General features: G+C 39.5%; 1 protein-coding gene across 9 annotated transcripts in view; it reads left to right on the top strand.

The window, feature by feature from the left end:
• LOC122884074 (girdin-like) overlaps nucleotides 1–20,501 on the top strand; it is a 76,671-nt gene that overhangs the window by 16,881 nt on the left and 39,289 nt on the right. For all 9 annotated transcript variants that reach the window (XR_006379795.1, XM_044213421.1, XM_044213429.1 and 6 more), the window contains exon 4: nucleotides 14,391–14,460. Coding sequence is in view for 8 of the 9 variants with exons in the window: in XM_044213421.1 (XP_044069356.1) it covers nucleotides 14,391–14,460 (70 nt within the window). In the remaining variant the exon portion in view is untranslated. The remainder of the gene's footprint in view (nucleotides 1–14,390; nucleotides 14,461–20,501) is intronic.

Raw genomic sequence — 20,501 nt, forward strand, 5'->3', positions numbered from 1 at the left:
GGATTGGATGACATAAAAAGTCATGAGTAGATAATTGGTTCAGACATTCTTGATTGTGTTCTCTTTTGAATTATCTAAGTTCTTACATGGATTTACCTTTAATCTCTCACACTCTTTGATTTACAGGTGTTAGACTATCAGTGATGAGACTTAGTTGATAAGCAGCTGCAACAATTGCAGCAGTAAAATAAGAACAACTTAAAGTGTCAAGAAGGTGGATAATATGTAGAGTAAAGACACTGTCTCAGATTAGTAATAGTTAGAATTAGGCTAAGATAAAAAATACAAGTGTGAGTGTGAGACAAGTTTGACTAAGAAAGAGATGCAGAGATTGCCCATCATTTGGTTTTCGTTTGGTCAGTAGACCAGAGAGGGACAAAAACATGAGGGGTATGTAGCAGACCTGCATTAATTTGTGTGGTCTTGTTCTGTCATCAATACTTGACAATGACACACATTTTGTTGTGTTGGTTCTGTACTCCAGCTAATTGGATTTGAAATGAAACTCTGACTTTGAGATTAAAGTACTAGCTGCCAGCTATGGGTATTGAGCCCCTGTCCTTTTTTTCTGCTGTGCTGTTCAAAAATTGGAGGGGCGGTGTGTGTAAATATAAAGGACTACATGTCCTACGTTGTCCTACATCCCAAAATGGACTTCTTAAACACCCTTAAAGCTGAAAGTCAGCTCTTTAACCTCTGTCATTGTTTCAATACAAATCGAATGTGCTGGAGTACAGAGCCAAAACAGCAGAAAATGTGTCAATGTCTAAACACTTACTTATGGATCACACTGTACCTACTCACACACAGTGTCTGCACTAAAGTCAGAAGGAACTGGTTCTTATTGGTATAATGAGGAGGAAAATTGGCTTTGATATATGGTTTTGTGGTGGTTTCCTTTTCCTGTGGATGTTTTGTCGCTTACCGGTTTCAGATTTCCAGAGCCATATGGATGAAAACAGAACCATTCAAGTCATAATATAGCCTGCTAATGGACTTAACAGGGTTTCAATGTACTGTACTACTCAGCACTTTGAAGGAGGACTTGGAATGTGTGGAAGCCTTGTATGGTTGTTGCTTCTTGTGATTCAATAAATTGATCTTACTTAAGACTCTTTTAATTAAATTTTCCCAGTAATCTTAGGTCAGAATCGGTTAAGAACTACTCTCTAAGCAAGGATATCACTGTATGTCAACAGAGCAAATGGTCAGTATGTTTTCTTCATTGGACTATAAGAGGTAAAACCTAAAAGTAATGGATCATCATGAGCTGAATTCATACATGTACTGTAAAGTAGATGTCTAACTGAAGGTACTGCAGTGATGCTTTTTAAACACCCGTGCACTGGTGTCATAGATGTTTTGTCTCTTCTATAAAAGCTCTGACTTTCATTTAGAATGTCTGGGAGGAAGAAGGAGGGGAAGACTCTATTGAATTTGCAGAAGGATCTTCTGGTATCAAGAGATGACTAACTCATTAACCTTTTTGAACCATCAGAGACAGGCAATTGAGGACCTTTCTACCTCCGCCATCCGTTGCCTTCGCTACTTTTCCACGACTCCTCCCTGCCCCTTTACTTCTGTTCGAGATGTAATCCTAGCAGTGTGTGTGTGTGTGTTTTTTTCCACATGGGAAACGCATGGAGATTGACTTTGTGCAGAAGTTGTGATACGTGAACTGGCAAGACAAGAATTTCAATAATAATGGTTTTCATTTCATAGCATGAGCTCTCTTGGGCTGAGCTTGCATATAAGGAGTGTGTGGATGTGATCAAAGTCTCTGTTATTGTTCTGGTACAGTAGATTGTGTAGGAGGAGGACAATGTCTAGACAGGCTTCAGACTTTGATTTCAGAATCTGGTGAACAAATCAAGGCTGAACAGCTGTAAGCGTGTGTGTGTGTGTGTGTCCATATGAAAGTAGTGTGCATTTTTAATGTTACATAAAAGCAGACATTTCCTAACTGTTAGTGAACATACATTTTCATGGTAGCAATTATTGCATTTCTGTTTCCTGAGTGGGATGTTAACTTTGCTGTACAGAAATGACTAAGTAACCAGAAGAGTCCACTGACGGTATCATTTCTCGGGCAGTAAGTCCAAATATATGCTGGGCCTCTTTTTAATTTAGTGGCATTGGTTTGGCATTCTTAAGCAGGGTGTAATATGGAGCTTCAACCAGCTGAATGAAATTCTTTGTGCTTTTACTGGCTTTTCTCAAGGTTTGCTAAGTGAATCCCTTTATCCTGGTTTATGAAAATGAGGCTCTGACAGCATCTGGTGCCATTCAATGTCAAAACTACTCATTCAAACTGATGGGAGGGGTCATACCTTTTTTTTTTTTTCCCAATGACGAAAATGGGTACTTTAGTTGTTAAACAAGTTGTTGTTTTATATAAATCTGTAAGCTCCAGTGGATGTTATTTAATGTTGATTTGTTTTATTGCAGGCTGATGTGCATTGCTATGCAGTTAAAAGTAACATTTTTCTCTGCTCCCATCCTTTAAAAAAGCTTAAGACTTTACTTTTAGAAATAAGGGCAGTTCTGTCCTCTCTTTGCCACTGCTTTGGTTCTGGGTGTGGCGTAAATGCTGGGAGCTCTGTTTTGACTGTTTAAAGGATAACAGAGGCCACTATTCATTTTGAGCGGGCCTGGCCCAAAGCTTTGCGAGGTTCTTTGGAAAGGCTCTGAGAATAGGTAATCTAAGATAGGTTATCATACCTTCTTTAGGTGTTTTCTTTGTTATCATCTCTAGGCTAAGTTGATACCAGCCTGACAATATTTAATGTTTGTCAGTTGGAACACTGTCACAATCTATGTCCTTTCTGCTAGCATTAAACCTGAATAAGGATGAGGGTTAAATCTTTGAGATGACAAGGCTGTCTCACTCCCTTTCTTTCGACCAGGCTAAGAAGACACACTTGTTTCATTACTGACATTAACAAGATTTGTTTTTCTAACCTACTATCTAAAATACTCTGAATTATCATGTGTTATACTCATTTTTCTGCAGATGTTCTTCCCAGTTAAGCATGTCTTAAGAAGAATTCAGAAGCTTGGCTTACTCAACTTTTGCCTGGTTTGGGGCTGGCTTTTCCCCTTGACAAAAAGCCTCACAAAGATGCTCTGTTACTGGGCCAGAGTGAAGTTGAAACACAGACACACATATAGTACACACACTCAGCCTCACTCACATGCACACATAATCTGCTGCGACATACTGTAGCTATGAATGGTTGTTTTTGACGTCATCAAAAATGACTTCATCCATCCTTGTTATTACAGTTTTTGCCTCAAGCCAGCTGTAGTAGTAGTAGTAGTAATAATAATAATAATAATAATAATAATAATAATAATAATAATAAAAACTTTATTTATAGAGCACTTATCAAAACAAAATACAAAGTGCTTCACAACAAGAGAAATAAAATACCACAGTGAATGACGAAATATTAAGAAATAAAATAAACAATAAAATAAACAACCTGTTCAGGTAAAATCAGGATATGCTTTCTCAGGAACTCAGGAACAGACAGGAGACCCTTGCCCGAAGATCTTAAACTACGTGTAGTTTCATAAGGGATTACAAGGTCTAAAATACAGTCTGGAGCCAGGCCATGAAGAGCCTTAAAAGTAAGCAATAAGATCTTAAAATCAATCCTGAACCAAACAGGGAGCCAATGTAAAGAGGCTAAAACAGGTGTGATGTGGTCGTACTACAGCCTAACAGCTGAGTTTTGTACAGTCTGCAGTCGTGTCAAAGTTAAATGTTTATTGCCCTCAACTAGAACTCGGTCAAAAATATTTTTTCTGTATATCTTTGTTTTAAGTCTGGAATTCCCCATTGACTCCTTGTCTTGCTGATCCTTTCAGCATCAATCATGAGTAAATAAATTTATTAGAGCATGTGCCTGTAGCTGCAGGCTAAATGTGTGTTGTCATGCAGACTCACATGCTACACACTCATATCTTTATATCCTGTTGATGACGATGTTGTAGCAGCTAGCTAAAAAGCTAGGTTTTTAAACAATCACAGAGGCAATAGGCAGACAGAAATCTCTTAATGGTGTTGAGTGAGGGAATATAATTAAATTCAGATGTGAATTGGATTGATCGGTCTGGCTCATAAAATATACTTTAAGCTTATAAGCCATATTTCTTTTGTTCTGTTCCTAAAACCATTCATGTGCTTGGTTTTAAGTAGCTGTAAATACTTGGTTTGGCAACAAAAAAAAGAGAAAATGCAGAATCACTTAAAAAAATGACTACTACCAGACATCATGACTAATGTCCTTAAACAAATACCTGACTGTATTAATAAGGCTATCATTTAGCTATATGCTTAACTGTGCTAAAAGTTAATATCTGAATTTGAACAAGCTTAAAAGTAGGGCTGCAGCTATCGATTATTTTAGTAATAGTGTATTCTACTAATTATTCCATCAATTAATCAAGTAATCGGATAAATACTTTTGCTTTATTAAAGAGCAATAGTATATGGAAGAGAAACTAAGACAGGTCTGTTAAAATGAACAACTAATTGGTTTCATTTAACATTTAATTTTATTGCTTCATTGTATTGCATACAATAATTAGTCAAAACTAAACCCATTTAGTGCATTTAAGTGCCATATTACATTCTTGGTTTTAAAGAAAACATGTTCTTAATTGCTAAAACAAACAGCTTTTGCTTTAAAAAAGGTATATATGCTTAACTTTCAGAACTACAAGTTTCCACCTAGCTACAGCTCAGGCATAACGTAAGCCTTTACTGTCATCTTTGTGGCATTTGTAGGAGGCAAAAATAAGTGGACAGGAACTGTGACTATCATAATAATAACACGAATGAAGCTCAGGCTTTCACGAATTGACTGCCCAATTTATTTTCTGTGGTTATTTTCTTGAGCAAAACCTAGCTAACTTAGGCACATCATAACTAGCCACCATATTGATTTACGTAACTAGTCAGTACATAATTAACGTAGCCTACATTCTTTATTAGCCTTCATATACCTTGTGTGAGGTCCGCTCTGTGGACTGGATGCATAGACTGTAACGTTATGCTTTCTGCTGAGATGCTGAAGCATAGACGTCATGCTATTGTGGTAGGCTAGTTTTACAATAGACACACTGTACAGAGTTTTTGTGCAAAACAGTGCGCTGTATGTAATTATATGGATTAAACAAAGCTTATTTCCATCAATGATTTCTAGTAATCAAGTAACTCGAGGAATCGTTTCAGCCCTACTTAGAAGTTAAGCTAAATAGATTTTTGTGCTTTCACATTCCTATCATGGATGTGGTTACTTCTGAACACAGTAATACATTGTACTGTTTCTGATCACAAACAGCAGGGGGAAGTATTTTAGTAAGTGTCTTTTTATTGCCGCCGGCTTTAGTTAGCCGCATACTGTAAACAAACATTTATTCCGAGACACATTTGTAAACAGACATCCTTAATGTTTTTGAGTTTTCCAGACCATCATGTCGAGAGGTGTTCCCATTTACACCCAGAGCCACTCACTCAATCGCGTCATATAATCACAGCCTCGGTTGAGAACAGAACATTGGTGTACCCAAACAACAGTGTGCCCGTGAGTATGCATACATTTCTGCAAGCACTTTCTTTGTGTGTTTGTGCGTGTGCCTAGTGAGATATAGTACATGTGAAGGGGAATTTGTGGCAGTTCTGATGGAGAGTAGGTTCATATATGCTAAAAGGGTGCTATTTTTAAGTGCTAGCAGAGTTTCTGTATTAAGGGGAAGCTAGAAGCTGGGTTCTTGTTTTCCATCACATCACTGAACTAGAGCATGTGGGTTGTGTCTGCAGGAGTCACTGCTCTGTGGTTAAAAGCATTCAGTAAAATCCAGCCTTAAAAAAAATCACAGCCGCTCTGCAAGTTTAATGCTACAAAGCCATTTAGCAAATTAAACTGAATTAAAAAACAGTAGTTTTGAATTGAAAGAACAATCAACATGAACCATCAACCTTCATTTGAATGATGCCTTAAAGAGGGCAATAATTGCATGGACTTAACTAGCATAGAATGACGTGTGTGATTGTTTGAAGTTTTCCAACTGGTGTGAAGCAGAGCCCTGGGGTGATGGTATGGGGGTGTAGGGGTCAGGCTTCCCCAGCCCTCCTGCCTCCACCTTTGAGACGAGCAGCAGGATCAACCCGTACACTCGTTTAGCCTCAGGGCTCTGTTGTAAAAAGCACTCTAGCTGATAGATAACAGTGGAGAACAAAAGAAACAGGGTGCTAATGGCTCGTTCTCTCCTCCTCCTCATGTAAGAGATGACCTGTCCATCTGGCCGACAGTAGACCCCGATTGCTGTTCTTTTCAGTGGAGTTTACTGTTGAGCCAAGAGCAACTGTTGAGTTTTTTTTGTCAGGTCAAATCTAATTAGTAGTTCAACAAGCATGTTGGCTTTATTTCACTACTTTTTCTTTAATGAAATTTGCAGTTTCAGTTAAAAGCTCTTTGGTCATTCTGCAGGCCTTCATTGACAATAATTAAAAAAAATTGTCTAAGTAAAATGATGAATGACCAAATGTTTTTGATCCCTTTGTATTCCACTATGTAATAAAACAATAATGACTTAATCAGTTGAGGAGATTTAACATTCTCATTAAGGCTATTCTTTTGTATCTTCTTTGCACAAATGATTAGATACCCTAGATTTAAAGAAATCCAAAGTGGTCTAGCTTTATAAACATTTTGAGTTAGCCTTGTTGATGAAACCCTAATTTGGCTGCTTGTGGCCAGCTTGCATCTGTAGACAATTACTGTTTAGATCATTGTTTTCCTGTGAAAATACTAGTTCCTGAGTCTGATTAAGAGGGGGAAAAAGTAAGGCCTTTAGTCATCCATCCAAAGAAAGCCTTTAGTCATCCATCCAGTAAGCTGCTGAAGTGATGTTGCTTGGCTCCTTGAACTGCAGTGTACAAACCCCTTTTGTGTTCTTACTGGTCTTTTACAGTGCTGAACAGCAGGAAAAGCTTTCTTTGCATTGATTCAGTTCAAAGGATGTATTGAGATATGGTGTTAAGTAGTTTCTGTGTGTGTGTGTGTGTGTGTGTTAGATGTGAGAGAAAGAGGAAGCATCCTACTTCCCATTGTTGGTGGTAATAACCTTTTCAAGTTCATAATCTCTGCAGTTTTTCAGTAGGAGAGAAGTCTGCAGTGCCATACTCAGGAGAGGGCTTATGTGCGTGTCTGTGCGTTTGTACATGTACTGTACTATGTGTGTCAGACTTGCTAGCATGGGGAGAATAAACCCAATGCCTCGTTTCTATGGTAACACTCCATGTCTGCAGAATGGGTGTGATTCAGGGTTCAGGCAGCATTTGTATGCACGCATGCACACACACGTTTGTTTCACTATCCCCGTGGGGGACAGTCATTGACTAGCCCCTAGTCCCCTAACCTTAACCATCACAACTAAATGCCTAACCTTAACCCTAACCCTACCCTTAACCTAATTTTAACCTGTACCCTAAAACCAAGTCAACCCTCAAAAAGCAGTCTCAGTCTTTTTGTCCCCAGGGTGACACAAGTCCCCAAGGGTTACTGTGCATTCAGGTTAAAGTCCCCATTGGGATACAAGAACACGAAAACACACACACACACACACACACACACACACACACACACACACACACACACACACACACACACACAGTAGCAGCAGTACAATTAGTGCCCTGTTAAAGCTGTGCCGGTAGCGGAACTTGTGCATGGGGAGGAGTTGTAGGGAGGTGTGTGTGTTGGGGAGGGCTAGTTTAAAAGACAGGGCTCCTGTGAGACAGAAACACAGTAGCCTTATAACCTTTCCACTGACACCACTTTAACACAAACTTACACATGTACATGCTTACCTACTGTAAGAGCACATACACTATTTATCCTAGCACGATCCTTGCCATGTATTGCATTTGCAGCTTTGTGTGTGTGTGAGAGAGAGCATCATCAGCAGAATATTATCTCTATTGTCAGCAGACGTCCATTCAGCCCACATTTGGCTTAAGACAATAGAACAGGATGCAGAGCTCAGAATCATTTAGGCTTCATATGTCTGCCTCATAATTTTCTCTTTTAAAATATTCTGTAGTATATATTTTGCTTAGGTTTGAATTGAGGATGCCAGAGATTAACTTTCCAGAAGACATGTCTTAACAGCATGGGGAGGATGAGGCAGATCAATACTTTTGTCAAAGCATATCAGTTCTGTAACAGACCAGCAGAAGAAGATTTGTAGATTTTATTGCTAAAATATACATAAACTTGACTGATAGAATGAGGCGTTAAAAGGGGAGCTTGTCAAGCAGTCTGTCTAAATGTCTCTGTGGGATGGAAGAGGAGCCAGTGTTGAGGAGCTGTGAATCCTGCTGGAATCAATAATACAGCAATATAGTGTCAGGATAGGGGGATGGGGGGAGGAAAGATGTTGGGAAGAAGAGGAGGAAGAGAGGCAGGCAGCTCAGCCCTGCGTGCCTGGAGTGAGAAGTGATGGAATCAAAGCTACATCGTACTCTTATTTTCATGTTCCCCCTCTCTATTTGTCTTTTTTTTTCTCCATCCACCTCTCCATTTTTCTTCCTCACCACTCACTCCCTCTCTGTGTGAATATTGTCTTTTTTTGAAGATTTAAACGACTATTTTCCATTCCCCATGTGTGAATTGGATATGATTAGATAGTGAATACTGGAGAGTGAGATAGTGACTGAGCCAAGGACATTTCTGCTTTCACAGCTACAGTGAGGCAGAGAAAGCTTTCCTTTTGAAAGCTGTGTGATCGTGTGTGCGCGTGCATGCCTCTCACTGTTTGTAGCACATCGCCATGACATGATCAGTGTGGTGGCTGGTCTCCCTCCTGCACTGTCCATGTTTTATGTATGAGAGTTAAGCCTTCGCCAGCTAATCCAAGAGGCATATTAGTGTACTGTAGTTTAGCTTTATTAGCCTACAGCTAATCCTCAAAGCATGTTATTTCCCACATCTTTCAAAGATACAGTCCTGTTTGTACATATCCTATCTGACTAGCAACATATTTAAGGTGCTGTATTAGTAGTGCATCCATCCATTTCATCAACATGATACAAATAACGTTGGTTGGACTTGCATGCCTTAGTTTGCAGCTCAAGACGAGCTGCTGTAACAAAGAGTTTCCCTACGGGGATCAATAAAGTATTTCTGATTCTGATTCTTGCTTCAGTTTTATTGGTGACCTATTTGTTTTGGCTATTTCCTTCCATCTCCAGCTCCTTTAGCAGTCAGAACCCCATAGCTTGTAACTAAGGATTTTATTTCCCTTTCCATATGACATAAAATATTGTGGTGCTGCACACCACTCTGTGCACATTAGGTGGAAGAGATAAAGCAGTGACAGTGTTGTGCTCTGCAGGAAAGACACAGTGGTGTTAGCACTTTGAACATCTATCAAGCATCTAGGTTGCATTAGTCCTGTAGTGCTACAATCTGTATTTTAGCTGTTATAAAGTCCAAATGTACAGATTAAGAGTAAGAGAAAAAGCATCAGAAGCTCATGATGTCCTAGGTTTTGTCAGAAAGCTCCAAGCTAACTGAATAGGTATAGTTTTGCACTTAGCTCATGACTCTGCGCAGTACAGATCATTCCTTTGCACACTCTTTCACTGAAAAGAGGGGAAATCAGTTTAAATGAATCATTTTGGGTTGGAACAAGAGTAAAGTATCTGTCTGTGTAAAAAGTGCCACCTGCACTGAAGTTAAGCCTTTACTGTAATTTTGCTCTGCACAAAGTATTCAGTAAACAAATACTTGAATCCCTAGCAGTGTGAAGTGATACACTGAGTTGTCATTACATTATGTTTGGGTGGTATGAAAAGAGTCTGACTGACCAAAAAAAAAAAAAAAAAAAAGCACAGCCTGAAATGTCGTGCTTGCACAGCAAACACATGCTGTTATTCAAGGGGACAGGTGTGAGCGTGTGTTGAAGCAGTGGTCAGAAGTGGGACAGGTGGTTGTGGAGAAGGAGAAAAGTGTGCGTTTTGCCAAACTAAAGATCCAGTTGGAGTTCTCTTCTCGGTGGTGACTCATTTTCTACAAAGCTAAAAGCACAATTAGCAGTTTGCACAAATGCTTTTCTGCTAGTATTGCTTTGTCCAAAAAAACAAAACAAAGCCCAGTATGTCATGAGATTTAGTCTGTGCACTGTCTGTATATGTAACTGTTCACACCAGCACACGTACAACAAATGTGACGTAGAATTAACAAGCCGGCTTTTTCCTGAGCCAGTTACTGGGCTTGCAGTATTGTATTAAGGTATTATCAAATGAATCTGTTTCTCACTGAAATTGATTAAAGACACAATCAACTCCTAAAACTTTAGATATTAGGGTAACTCTAGGCTCCATAGTTTCCTTTGATGTTGCAGATTTTGGTTTCTTTGCCCTTTTTTAGTCTTGGCTGATTCTGCCTAAAGCAGTTGTCATGAGTTGTACATGGTGGATTGTCTGTCAGGCGCACCAAATGCTTCTCTGTGAGACACCAACTGTGGCTGTCTGCGCTATGTTGATTATTCTGTCTGACGCTTGTTGAGTCAATCTGTCTCAGTCTTCAGATATTATGGCTGTTATGGTCATTTCTGACTGGAATTGCCTGATATTAGTAATCATCAGTATCAAGGTCACCATATAATATTATTGTTATATATGATAAATTATCAGCGTTGTTTTTGCCATCACCATATTTGCTGATGTCTATGTATTTATAAAACATTTGGTTGGTATTTCTATTACTTTACTGGTAGAACAGATAACGGTGATTAAAGGATGAGTATATTTACAAGACTAATGTAATGCACTCAAGATCTTAATTGCATATCTAAATAGGTAATTAGCTGGTCTCATTAGCTGACTTTTTTTTGTCAAGGATAGAATCATAACACACCATAACCTCTCTCCTTGCATGCCCCATACACCAGTGTAAACAGAGAGATAGACAGACAGGGCAGTTGGGGTCAGTGCTCTTATCACCACTGACAGAAAAACCATGGCAACCATGCTCCTAACCTAATAACCGTGGCTGACCATCAGTGCGACCCAAACTTTGACCTTCACTTCAGGTCATAGAAGCTTCTCTGTGTGTTTTTGTGTGTGTGTGTGTGTGTGTGTGTGTGTGTGTGTGTGTGTGTGTGTGTGTGTGTGTGTGTGTGTGTGTGTGTGTGTGTGTGTGTGTGTGTGTGTGTGTGTGTGTGTGTGTGTGTGTGTGTGTGTGTGTGTGTGGAGGGAGGATAAAACACGGGGCTGTTCCTCATGATCTTGGATGGAGATCGCTGTCTAACACGTCGGTCCAAAATCTCCCATAGGTGTTCAATTGGGTTGAGATCAGGTGACTGCGAAGGCCATAGCATATGATTCACATCATTTTCATACTCCTCAAACCATTCACTGACCTCTCGTGCCCTATGGATGGGGGCATTGTCACCCTGGAAGAGACCACTCCCATCAGTATTATCCTATGTTTCATCATCGGAGGTGATCACTCAGAACAACTTTGCAATCTGAGATTTCCTAAGAGGACAAGTGGAACAAAACCATGCCAGCAAAATGCCCCCCGCAGCATAACAGAGCCACCGGATCCCCTCACTGTAGGCATCAAGCATTCAGGCCTGTGCGTTCTCTTGGTGTACGCCACACATGCACTCGCCCACTTGTCGAGAATATGGTGAAGGATGACTCATCTGACCATATCACTTTTTTTCCACATCTCTGTAGACCAATGCCTATGATTTTTGTACAACTGAACTCTCAAATGTGCATTCATCTTTGTAATGAGGGGTTTATGCACTGCAACCCTACTATAATATCCCTCTCTATATAATTGTCAACGGATCAAATGTGCATCACGGTCATCAAATGTGTGCTGTCGACTACAATATCCGACCCTATTTACTGTATTTCCCATAGATATGTTTCTCCACTCATTTATTCAGGTTTTTCCTTTTAATTTGTCACCTGTCTCTAGATATAAATATTATATTCATAATGTATTGAAGTCGGTCTCATAGTGAGTGTCAAAATGGGCAGTGCCACGTGTTTGCTCAAATGAAAACCTGGTAGTGTATGAACCACAGGTACTTTCCCCACACACATTTCATGAATCCCACCCTCATGAGTGAACTGCAAAACTGGAACCACCATTATCAACACGGGTGGACAAAAATAAATTACAATACAGTATGATGCATAACGTCTTGTTGCAGGTCCTTGTTAGTCCATCTGTCAGACTCTATGCTACTATCAGCTTGAAACCAGATGTGAGTGATGCACTGGAAATCTACCAGCCCATTCTCCACATCTTCCTCTGTAAACCAATGTTTTTTCTCTCTCTGCATCAAATCAAACAGCCAACAAAGGATTAGATGACCTCAGCCTCTGCTACAAGCTCTGATAAGGAGGTTATAGCTGAAACATAGTTGTGTTTGCAACTGTACTGAATAAATTTCCCTTGACATGGGGAAACAATGACACATGTAGGTTCTTCAAACAACAAGCACATTGTGTTCAAACACAGGTATATGGGAGGAAAGAGGAACCAAATTATGGTGTTGAAGAAAACCGTGGAAGAGAACTACAGTTTAGGAGTTAGGAAACGCACGCTTAGAAAACATTTTCAAACATTTGCAGTGATGTGTGTGTGTGTGTGTGTGTGTGTGTATATACAGGAATATTGTAATATTAACCGTACGGTTGTAATTTTCACGTTAGGGGTTTATCCGTTCATCCAAGGTTAGGTGCTCAGTCTCAGACAAGAACAGTGCTGCATCTTTCTACAGATTAGTGAGAAAGATAATATGTTGCTTGTAGATAAGTCTACACATAAAGAATATCCTAGTAAGTACGGTGTCTTCCTTTTGACTTGTCATTAGCAGTGGCAAGTAGCAGTGGTGTACCTTTTTTTTGTTCTATCCCTGCAACAATGGGATTTTAAGGTAGATTAGAAATGTGTAGTAGGTATGTTTATATATACAGTTTTAAAGTCAATCAGCTCTTGGTCAACTTACTTGGTTGATTATTTTGAGAATGTAGATTTCACAACCCACCCACCCCCCACCCCCCACCCCTTACCTCAACAATGAGGTAATGCAATATGTATAGGGCAGATGGTTTTGGCTGAGAGACAGGGGGTCACTTCTCCAACACCCCTTACTTATATAAGCCTCTTAATCTCTTAATCATGACATCAGCAGTAACCTGCATAGAATATTCGAACCGTTGGGTCAGATGAGTTCATGCTGCTCTCAGGTAGACATGAAATATTCAAATTAGCTGACCTTCATGTCCTTTCTGCTTAAAGAAAGCGGCCTTTCTTTTTAACACAACTGTGCTTTGGACTTGGTTTAAACTGCTCTAAAGGTCAGGATTATAAAAAAATATTTTGGCAGGCTGTCATAGCCTCCATGTACGATTTGTAATGCATGATCATACCAAATACCATACATCATGTTAGTTACAGAAAAGATTAGGCAATATTATTATGTAATGACATGAATGTAAGTTGTTGTTACTAGTTTGTGTGTATTGCAGTGCCCATAATTTGATGATCTGACTTAAACCAAAACATCAACACTAATTAAGTTCTGCCCATCCTTACCTGTCTGTATATGTGTGTGTACATATCGGTGCATGTGTCTACATGAGTCTTGTTCATGGTTTCATTTTGGTTTTCATGATTGACATGTGAATGGAGGGGGCTCTGCGGCAAAACCCACACCAGCACATGAATACCTCTGTTACTTGCGTCATCTCGCTCTCGCTCTCTCACACTGGATGGCATCACCAATGCACATGAGACCATCACTCTTGTCTACTATAGGAGATTGATACTGTTAATATGCTGTCCCCTTGGCTGTTTTGGCTTTTTAAGTCTACACCTCGCCCACACTCTAACACTGTTAAAATTAATACCTCAGGCCTGCCACTCACTATTATTGTCGTTGATTGGCTATGATATTACAGTTAAATACCTGCAGCCTTTCACACTGTCAAAGTCCTGAGGATTGTCGTTATAGTGTTATATTCTTACTGTAATGCTGAAAACTCTTAGCTTAAGTACACAGTAGTGGAAGGCTGTAAATGTTTCATAGTTAGCTCTTATTTGGACCAACACTAATGGAATTCCAATGATTTCAAAAGTCAAATGTAAACTATACCTTAAGTGTTTGAATCTTCCAATGACATGTTGACCCAGCACACTTCTAGTGACAAAATCCAACACTCAAAAACTCCTTTGAATAATTAAAGTTATTTGGGCATGGTTTGGGTTGTGTAAATTGTATCTCTTCATTTTCTTATCCATAATTATTTTTAAATACTACATATTTTTTATTTCTTTGTGTAACAGGAGACTCTCCAGCAGCTGGTGATGATGCCTTTACCAAATGTGCTGGTACTGGGCCGGAACCCTCTGACTGGTAAGTGTCAATGTACTAAACAATACAACCACAACATTATACAGACTCATACTTAAGCAAAACAAAAAATGATTCATACCAGCTCCAAGATCTTCCTCTAGTTGAATTACAGGGGCAGCAAGCGTGCATACAGTTCACAAGGAGGACACATGCAGTGTTAAAGTGGTTTTGTCACTTCATTAGAATGCAACAATAGACCTGTTTTTAATTATCGATTGCTTTGATGTTTCAAGTGACTTTCTCTCTGACTGACTCACTTCTTTTCTTTGTTTCTCCATGTGCTCAATAATGAGCTGTCTATTTAACTGTCATTTATAACCCATGCCATTTAAAAATTGGACATGATTTCAGAATTAAAGGGGACTTGACAGAAGAAAGTGAAAATGATGATTTTATTGTTGGGGTGATGGGAAATGGACACTTTAATTGGTTGGTTTCAAGGAGAAAACCAAAGTTTTGGTCACATTAATTGAGTCCATAAAGAACAATGGCAAATGAAACTGTTAAAAACTGTTAATAATGCTAAAATGCTCTGGGACCCACATTTTAAGGCAAAGGGACTTTCATGTAGTCACTTAAATATTCAAAGTATTGTTTCTAAGAAAGCACATTTGGAGCATTTGATGATAGATTCTAACCTTGACTTCATGTGTTTCTCTGAGACATGGTTAAAGGAGTCAATTCCATCTGTGGCTTCTAACATCCCTGGCTACAATCTGTTCAGGAGGGACAGGAGAGATGGCATGGTGGATTGCCCCAAATATGTCCTTTTATTATAATAGCCCTATACAGACCACCATCTTATGACAGCATGTTTTATGAATACTTGCATACCATTGTCAAAGAAGGTGATTAGAAGAAGGAGATAATCCTCATGGGTGACTTGAACAAACTTGGGGAACAAAACATGCAGGAAAAAGCTTGAGTTAGATAATTGACAGACCAACTAAAATAACTTCAACCGGGACCAGAGCACATATTTAAATCCTATAATTTATTAACTGGTCCATAATGACCATAATGCAACGTTTATGGTAAGAACAGCTACTAGAAAAAGATTAGGTTAAATGGTCTCATTTTAACTGAACAGTATTACAAAGTAATTCCTAGAAAAAGATTAAATGGTCACATTTCAACTGAACAGTATTACATAAGTAAGTCCTAAGAGAAAGCAACATAATTATACTTCTGCCATTAGTCGAATTGATTGATTGCCATTGGTCCAATTTGCTATCCAGTGACGATATTGAGTCTGGCTATAAAAAACTGTTGACAGCGCTTAATAGCGTTACTATGTCCTTTACAAGAACAGTTCAAAGTAAACCCCAATGTGAAACGTCTCTGCCATGGCTTAATGAAATCTAAGAAGACAGATAAAAGAAGGCAGGCCAAATCTGTAGTTCTTCTATTCCTCTAGTGTACTTCTATTACCTGACGTGTTCAAATCATTTTTACCATTTTGCAGCAAGGCTTTGACCTACTGAACCCAGACATGCTATTTGATATGTCTGAGGAGCCTTAAAGCAATAGTAGTGCAGTGTCAAGTGTTTCATTTCATGAAAACATTTTTGAGCAGCTTGACCTTTGCAGCCCCAAGTGCAACTTGATATTCCAATGTGACCTTGATGATGCCACTGAGGAGAGAAGATAACTAGTAGCAGACCATCATTTAAGACTGACTGTGGAAATAAAAGGTTTTTATAGATAAAAGGAGAACCATGTGATGAAAAAATGCTTGACTCCCAGCCCATGTAAATCAATTATTGCCACAATAGCCCCTACTGCAAAGCTTTTGATAAAACAAGGTCATTAGATTGGTTGTTTTACTTTTGGAAAAGAGTGTCCACACAAAGATCCATAGCCTTTGTGTACATCTCTGCAAATGTTAATCATCAGCTCTTCAAAGTGAATTGTTTGCAGGCTCAGCTGGCAGAGCTTGTTGAAAGATATCTGTACCTTTTTTTTTAAAGCAGATACAATGGCTTCTAAATCCCTGTCCTCCCTCAGCAGCCTTTATCACACTTTCACCACAGCCATTGCTGTTATTTTTGGGTTTTCATCGCTTTTCAATAGTCACAGTTACCTCTTTAATTTTCATACGCCCCCACAGGCATGCAGGATAAATAAACGAACAATAAGAGGCTGCAGCGAGTACACACACATTGGTGTGCACCGTTGTGTTTGACTGTGTTTCTGTTTCATGCAAGGATAACTTGGTTGTTAATTTACCTTAGTGAAAAACTACCACTGCCCTGCCAAAGTACAGTAAAAAGTTTTCATAATTTCAGACCAAAGCGATCTACATGATCCATTCGTTTTTAGTTTATTGCAGTATAAATGGGTTATTCAAAATATTTGTTCACCTACTAGTGATAAAGACCATCGGCAGCATACTTAACTTACATAACTCTTAAACAGCTTTCTTTTGGCATTATATTCATGCCTTTCAGTGCTGCTTCCCATAATAACACAGTCTAGTCTAGCCAAGAGGGATTCTTTGATGAACAGAACTCCCAAAATAATGTCTACTGTTTGAATATGTCATAGCTAATTTCACAGCAGTTCATTTCTAAAGATCTACTGTATGTATAGGGCCATGAAAATCTTCCAGATATGCAGCCTTACACAAGGCTGAATATTAAGTGAATACCAAAGTTGACCCAACGCAAACAAGAGTGGAGGGCAGCTCCGAGCTAGTGGACCAGAGCGGGGAGAAAGCACTAGACTACATTCCTCAGGGTTTCTTATGCTCTTTACCCCCTAGCTAGTCAGCCAGCCAGCCAGCCAGCCAGCCAGCCAGCCAGCCAGCCAGCCAGCGGTGGAGTCTGGCTCAGTGGCTGCCAGCTGAAAGTCATTGGCCATGTGGCTTTTATTATGCTCTCATTAGGGGGCAGGGGACGACTCTGCCTGTGTGGGAGTGTGTGTACATTTAGTTGGTGGATGGGGGAGGGGTGTCTTTGAAACAGTGAACAGTGGGAATGCACTGTAGTACCCCCCCAGGCACTGATTTACCTTGTATATACACGCACAGTGAGATGCACACACACGCTCCCTTGTACCAAGTAGTGTTTAGTGAGTATGCACACGCACAGTACCTCCTTTGTTTTTTCTGTCTTAAAGCCTGTGAATTTTCAGATGGGATCTGGTCTGATCTACTGAAAACTTAAGTCTATCCCCTCAAAATGTATTTGTGACCATCAGTGTTACACTCCCACCCCAACATTTTTGATGTATTTGCTGGTCTGTAGCTACTTCACTCAAGTCTCTTGTTGGTCAGTTGTTGTTGTTGTTGTTGTCGTTATTATTATTATTATTATTATTTTTTTTAATTATTATTATTATTGTTGCATAAATTCAGTCTGCAACAGTGATTGACTACTAGAACATCATATCCCCTCTCTCCACTACTCCTACTGAAGGAGAACACTGTTGACAGATTGCCATACACAAATCTCAGATGCAATCTAGATTTTAAAAAAGACATTTATAAATACATTTTATGAATAAAAACATATGGATGACATGGTTTTAGATGAAAGCACCTTTCAATGAGCTCCTTGTTGTTGCTACTGTTAAAATCCTTTTAACAGTAACAACTGGAAAGACAACTGTTGACAGCTGACAGAAAGAATAAAATGAGCTTGACATGTGTGTGTGTATGTGTGTGTGTGTGTGTGTGTATCGTGAGTAGTTCAGAAAAAAGTCCTACTATTTTTGCTAGAAAAGTTAAACAGTGTTCCGTGTGTTGGCATGTGTGTTTATACAGTCTGTTTTGACAATGTTGTGGTGTCTAGTGTCTCCATAAGGAAGAATAGAATAGACAGCATTGTTTGTGTGCGTGCTGGTTTGGCTTTGAAAGTTATGAGAATGAAACAATGAAGATAAACAGGAGGAAATGCCTTTTTGAGCAATATATCTTTTTTCTTTATTTTTTTATGATAATCTATAACCAGATCAATGCTCCTTGTGTGAAGGCAGACTGGGTTGCATGTATTGTTGCTCATGACACGGACCACGGCTGTCTGTCTTTGAAATCACTTGACACTCTATCTTGCCTTATAAAGCACAAATGCCCTAAAATAATCTGAAAATAAGGTTCAGCCAACTCTGTCCTCTGCTCCAGTGAGATGGGTTGAATATACTCTGGCATGCTGTCAAAGCAATATCAGATTGCTTGTACCAGTTTCACCACTGACATGCAAGTCATCGGGTCCTGAATGACTATATTCATCATGGCAGAGGAGAGGGTTGTAGCAATTGATTGCACATGCAGGCAAACACACATTTTGTTTTTCTTCTTATTCACTCACATCCTCACACAGATTAACAATTGCATTGCGGGAAGAAGAGTTAGTCACTGTCCGTCTGACCTATTGTTTCCTGCTAGAAGGTTAAAGCGAGGGGGGAGGAAAGGAGGTGAAAAAGGAAGTCTAGATGAGTGAATGCAAACACTCAGGAGGCACAGATGATTTGTAACAATGTTGAAGGAAGGAAGGAAGGAAGGAAGGAAGGATGGGTGGGTGGGTGGATGCATGTTGCAGAGAATAAATGGATGGATGAAGTGTGTGTGTGTGTGTGTGTGTGTGTGTGTGAGAAGAGAGGAAGAGAGGGATGGAGAAAAGATGAGGCTAGCAGAGAGACGGGTAGTGCCTCCTTGAAGCCTCGTTGCTGCTGCTGGAGGGAGATTTCTCTTTTCTATTTTCACCTTGCCTCTTTGCCTTCCTGCTATCTTTCTCTCTCTTGGTTTCTCTATTTCTATATCCCTCCCTTATGCTTATGTTGCTTGTGCTCTGTGGTGCTTTTCCTCTTTTGTCTCTTTTCCTTTCATCTCTGCCTCTTACCGTTTCTCCCTCTTGTTCTCCCACTCCAGCTGTATAAATTATTTATCCTATGAGGTCCCTTATCTATCCTGCGTTTCTCCAGTAGATTTGCTGAGCTAAATCCCTTCCCTGACTAGAATAGGTTCCTATGGCTCTAATAGAGTACCATCAAGCAGCCTTGCAGCTGTGAGAATTAAGTTTTATCTACCTTCATCCTTCCAGGCCCAAATTCACAATTCATATTCTCTTAATATGCTTAATGTTTCTTCTTATATCATGAATGCAGGAGCTTTTGTACCTTTTTGTACTGACCAAGACTGACTAAGCACAAAATCGTGACCTCCTCTTGATTGATAGCACACCATCATAGCAGATAACTAGGCTTGGGAGGTATCGAAGTATAACGGTATACCAGGGTATTTAGAAATCCCGAAGGTATGATTTCTAATTACCGTCAAAAACACAGACGCTTGTCTTTCAGGTGGGTTGATCATATTGGCTCTTAGATTGTTTATTCTGTGGGCTCAGTTCGGATTTGAACGGGTATATTTGCTCAAAAGATGCTCCATGCTTTGTCTCGTAATGTTAGTGGTAGGCCTGTCACGAAAACTACTTTTGTTGGATGATGATAATATTGTCTCAGAAAAAATTGCGATAAACGATATTATTGTCAGTTTAAGACCATTTTATGCCACTCATAATGATAATATAATAGCATAATAATACAAGTACACCCTTTCAAATAGCAATGAACTTTTAAGCTGCTTGAGCCCCGCCCTTGGTAAAACTCACTACCAGAAATGACAGCAAAACATGTCTCAAACTCAGTTTTTCTGTTCATTTGGCTCAGGCAGTGTGAAAACAACTGCTCAGGCTTTGCATCCAGATCTCGGTAGGGAAAACCCTGCTATTTATTCTGGCATGATGTTGGCTAAAATGTTGGTGACATTCTTATCCAAATAAACACGCATGTAAACACAACGGGCAATATCGTATGATATATGGACTTGGCCTCGGTAATTTCTGCTGAACTTGATAAGTCGATAAAGTAATTATCGTGACAGGCCCAGTTAGTGGCTTGACATTGCCGCTTTTAATTATCGCCACGGTCTGTCCGTGGGAAGAATGAACATGTAAGAGTCTGTCCAATCTTGATTTAAAAGCTCTCTTTTTGCTGTATACTTTTCTCTTTTTTTAAAGCACACCATGTGAAATTACTTA

This window comes from Siniperca chuatsi, linkage group LG11, assembly GCF_020085105.1.
Source record: "Siniperca chuatsi isolate FFG_IHB_CAS linkage group LG11, ASM2008510v1, whole genome shotgun sequence".
Classification (NCBI taxonomy): domain Eukaryota; kingdom Metazoa; phylum Chordata; class Actinopteri; order Centrarchiformes; family Sinipercidae; genus Siniperca; species Siniperca chuatsi.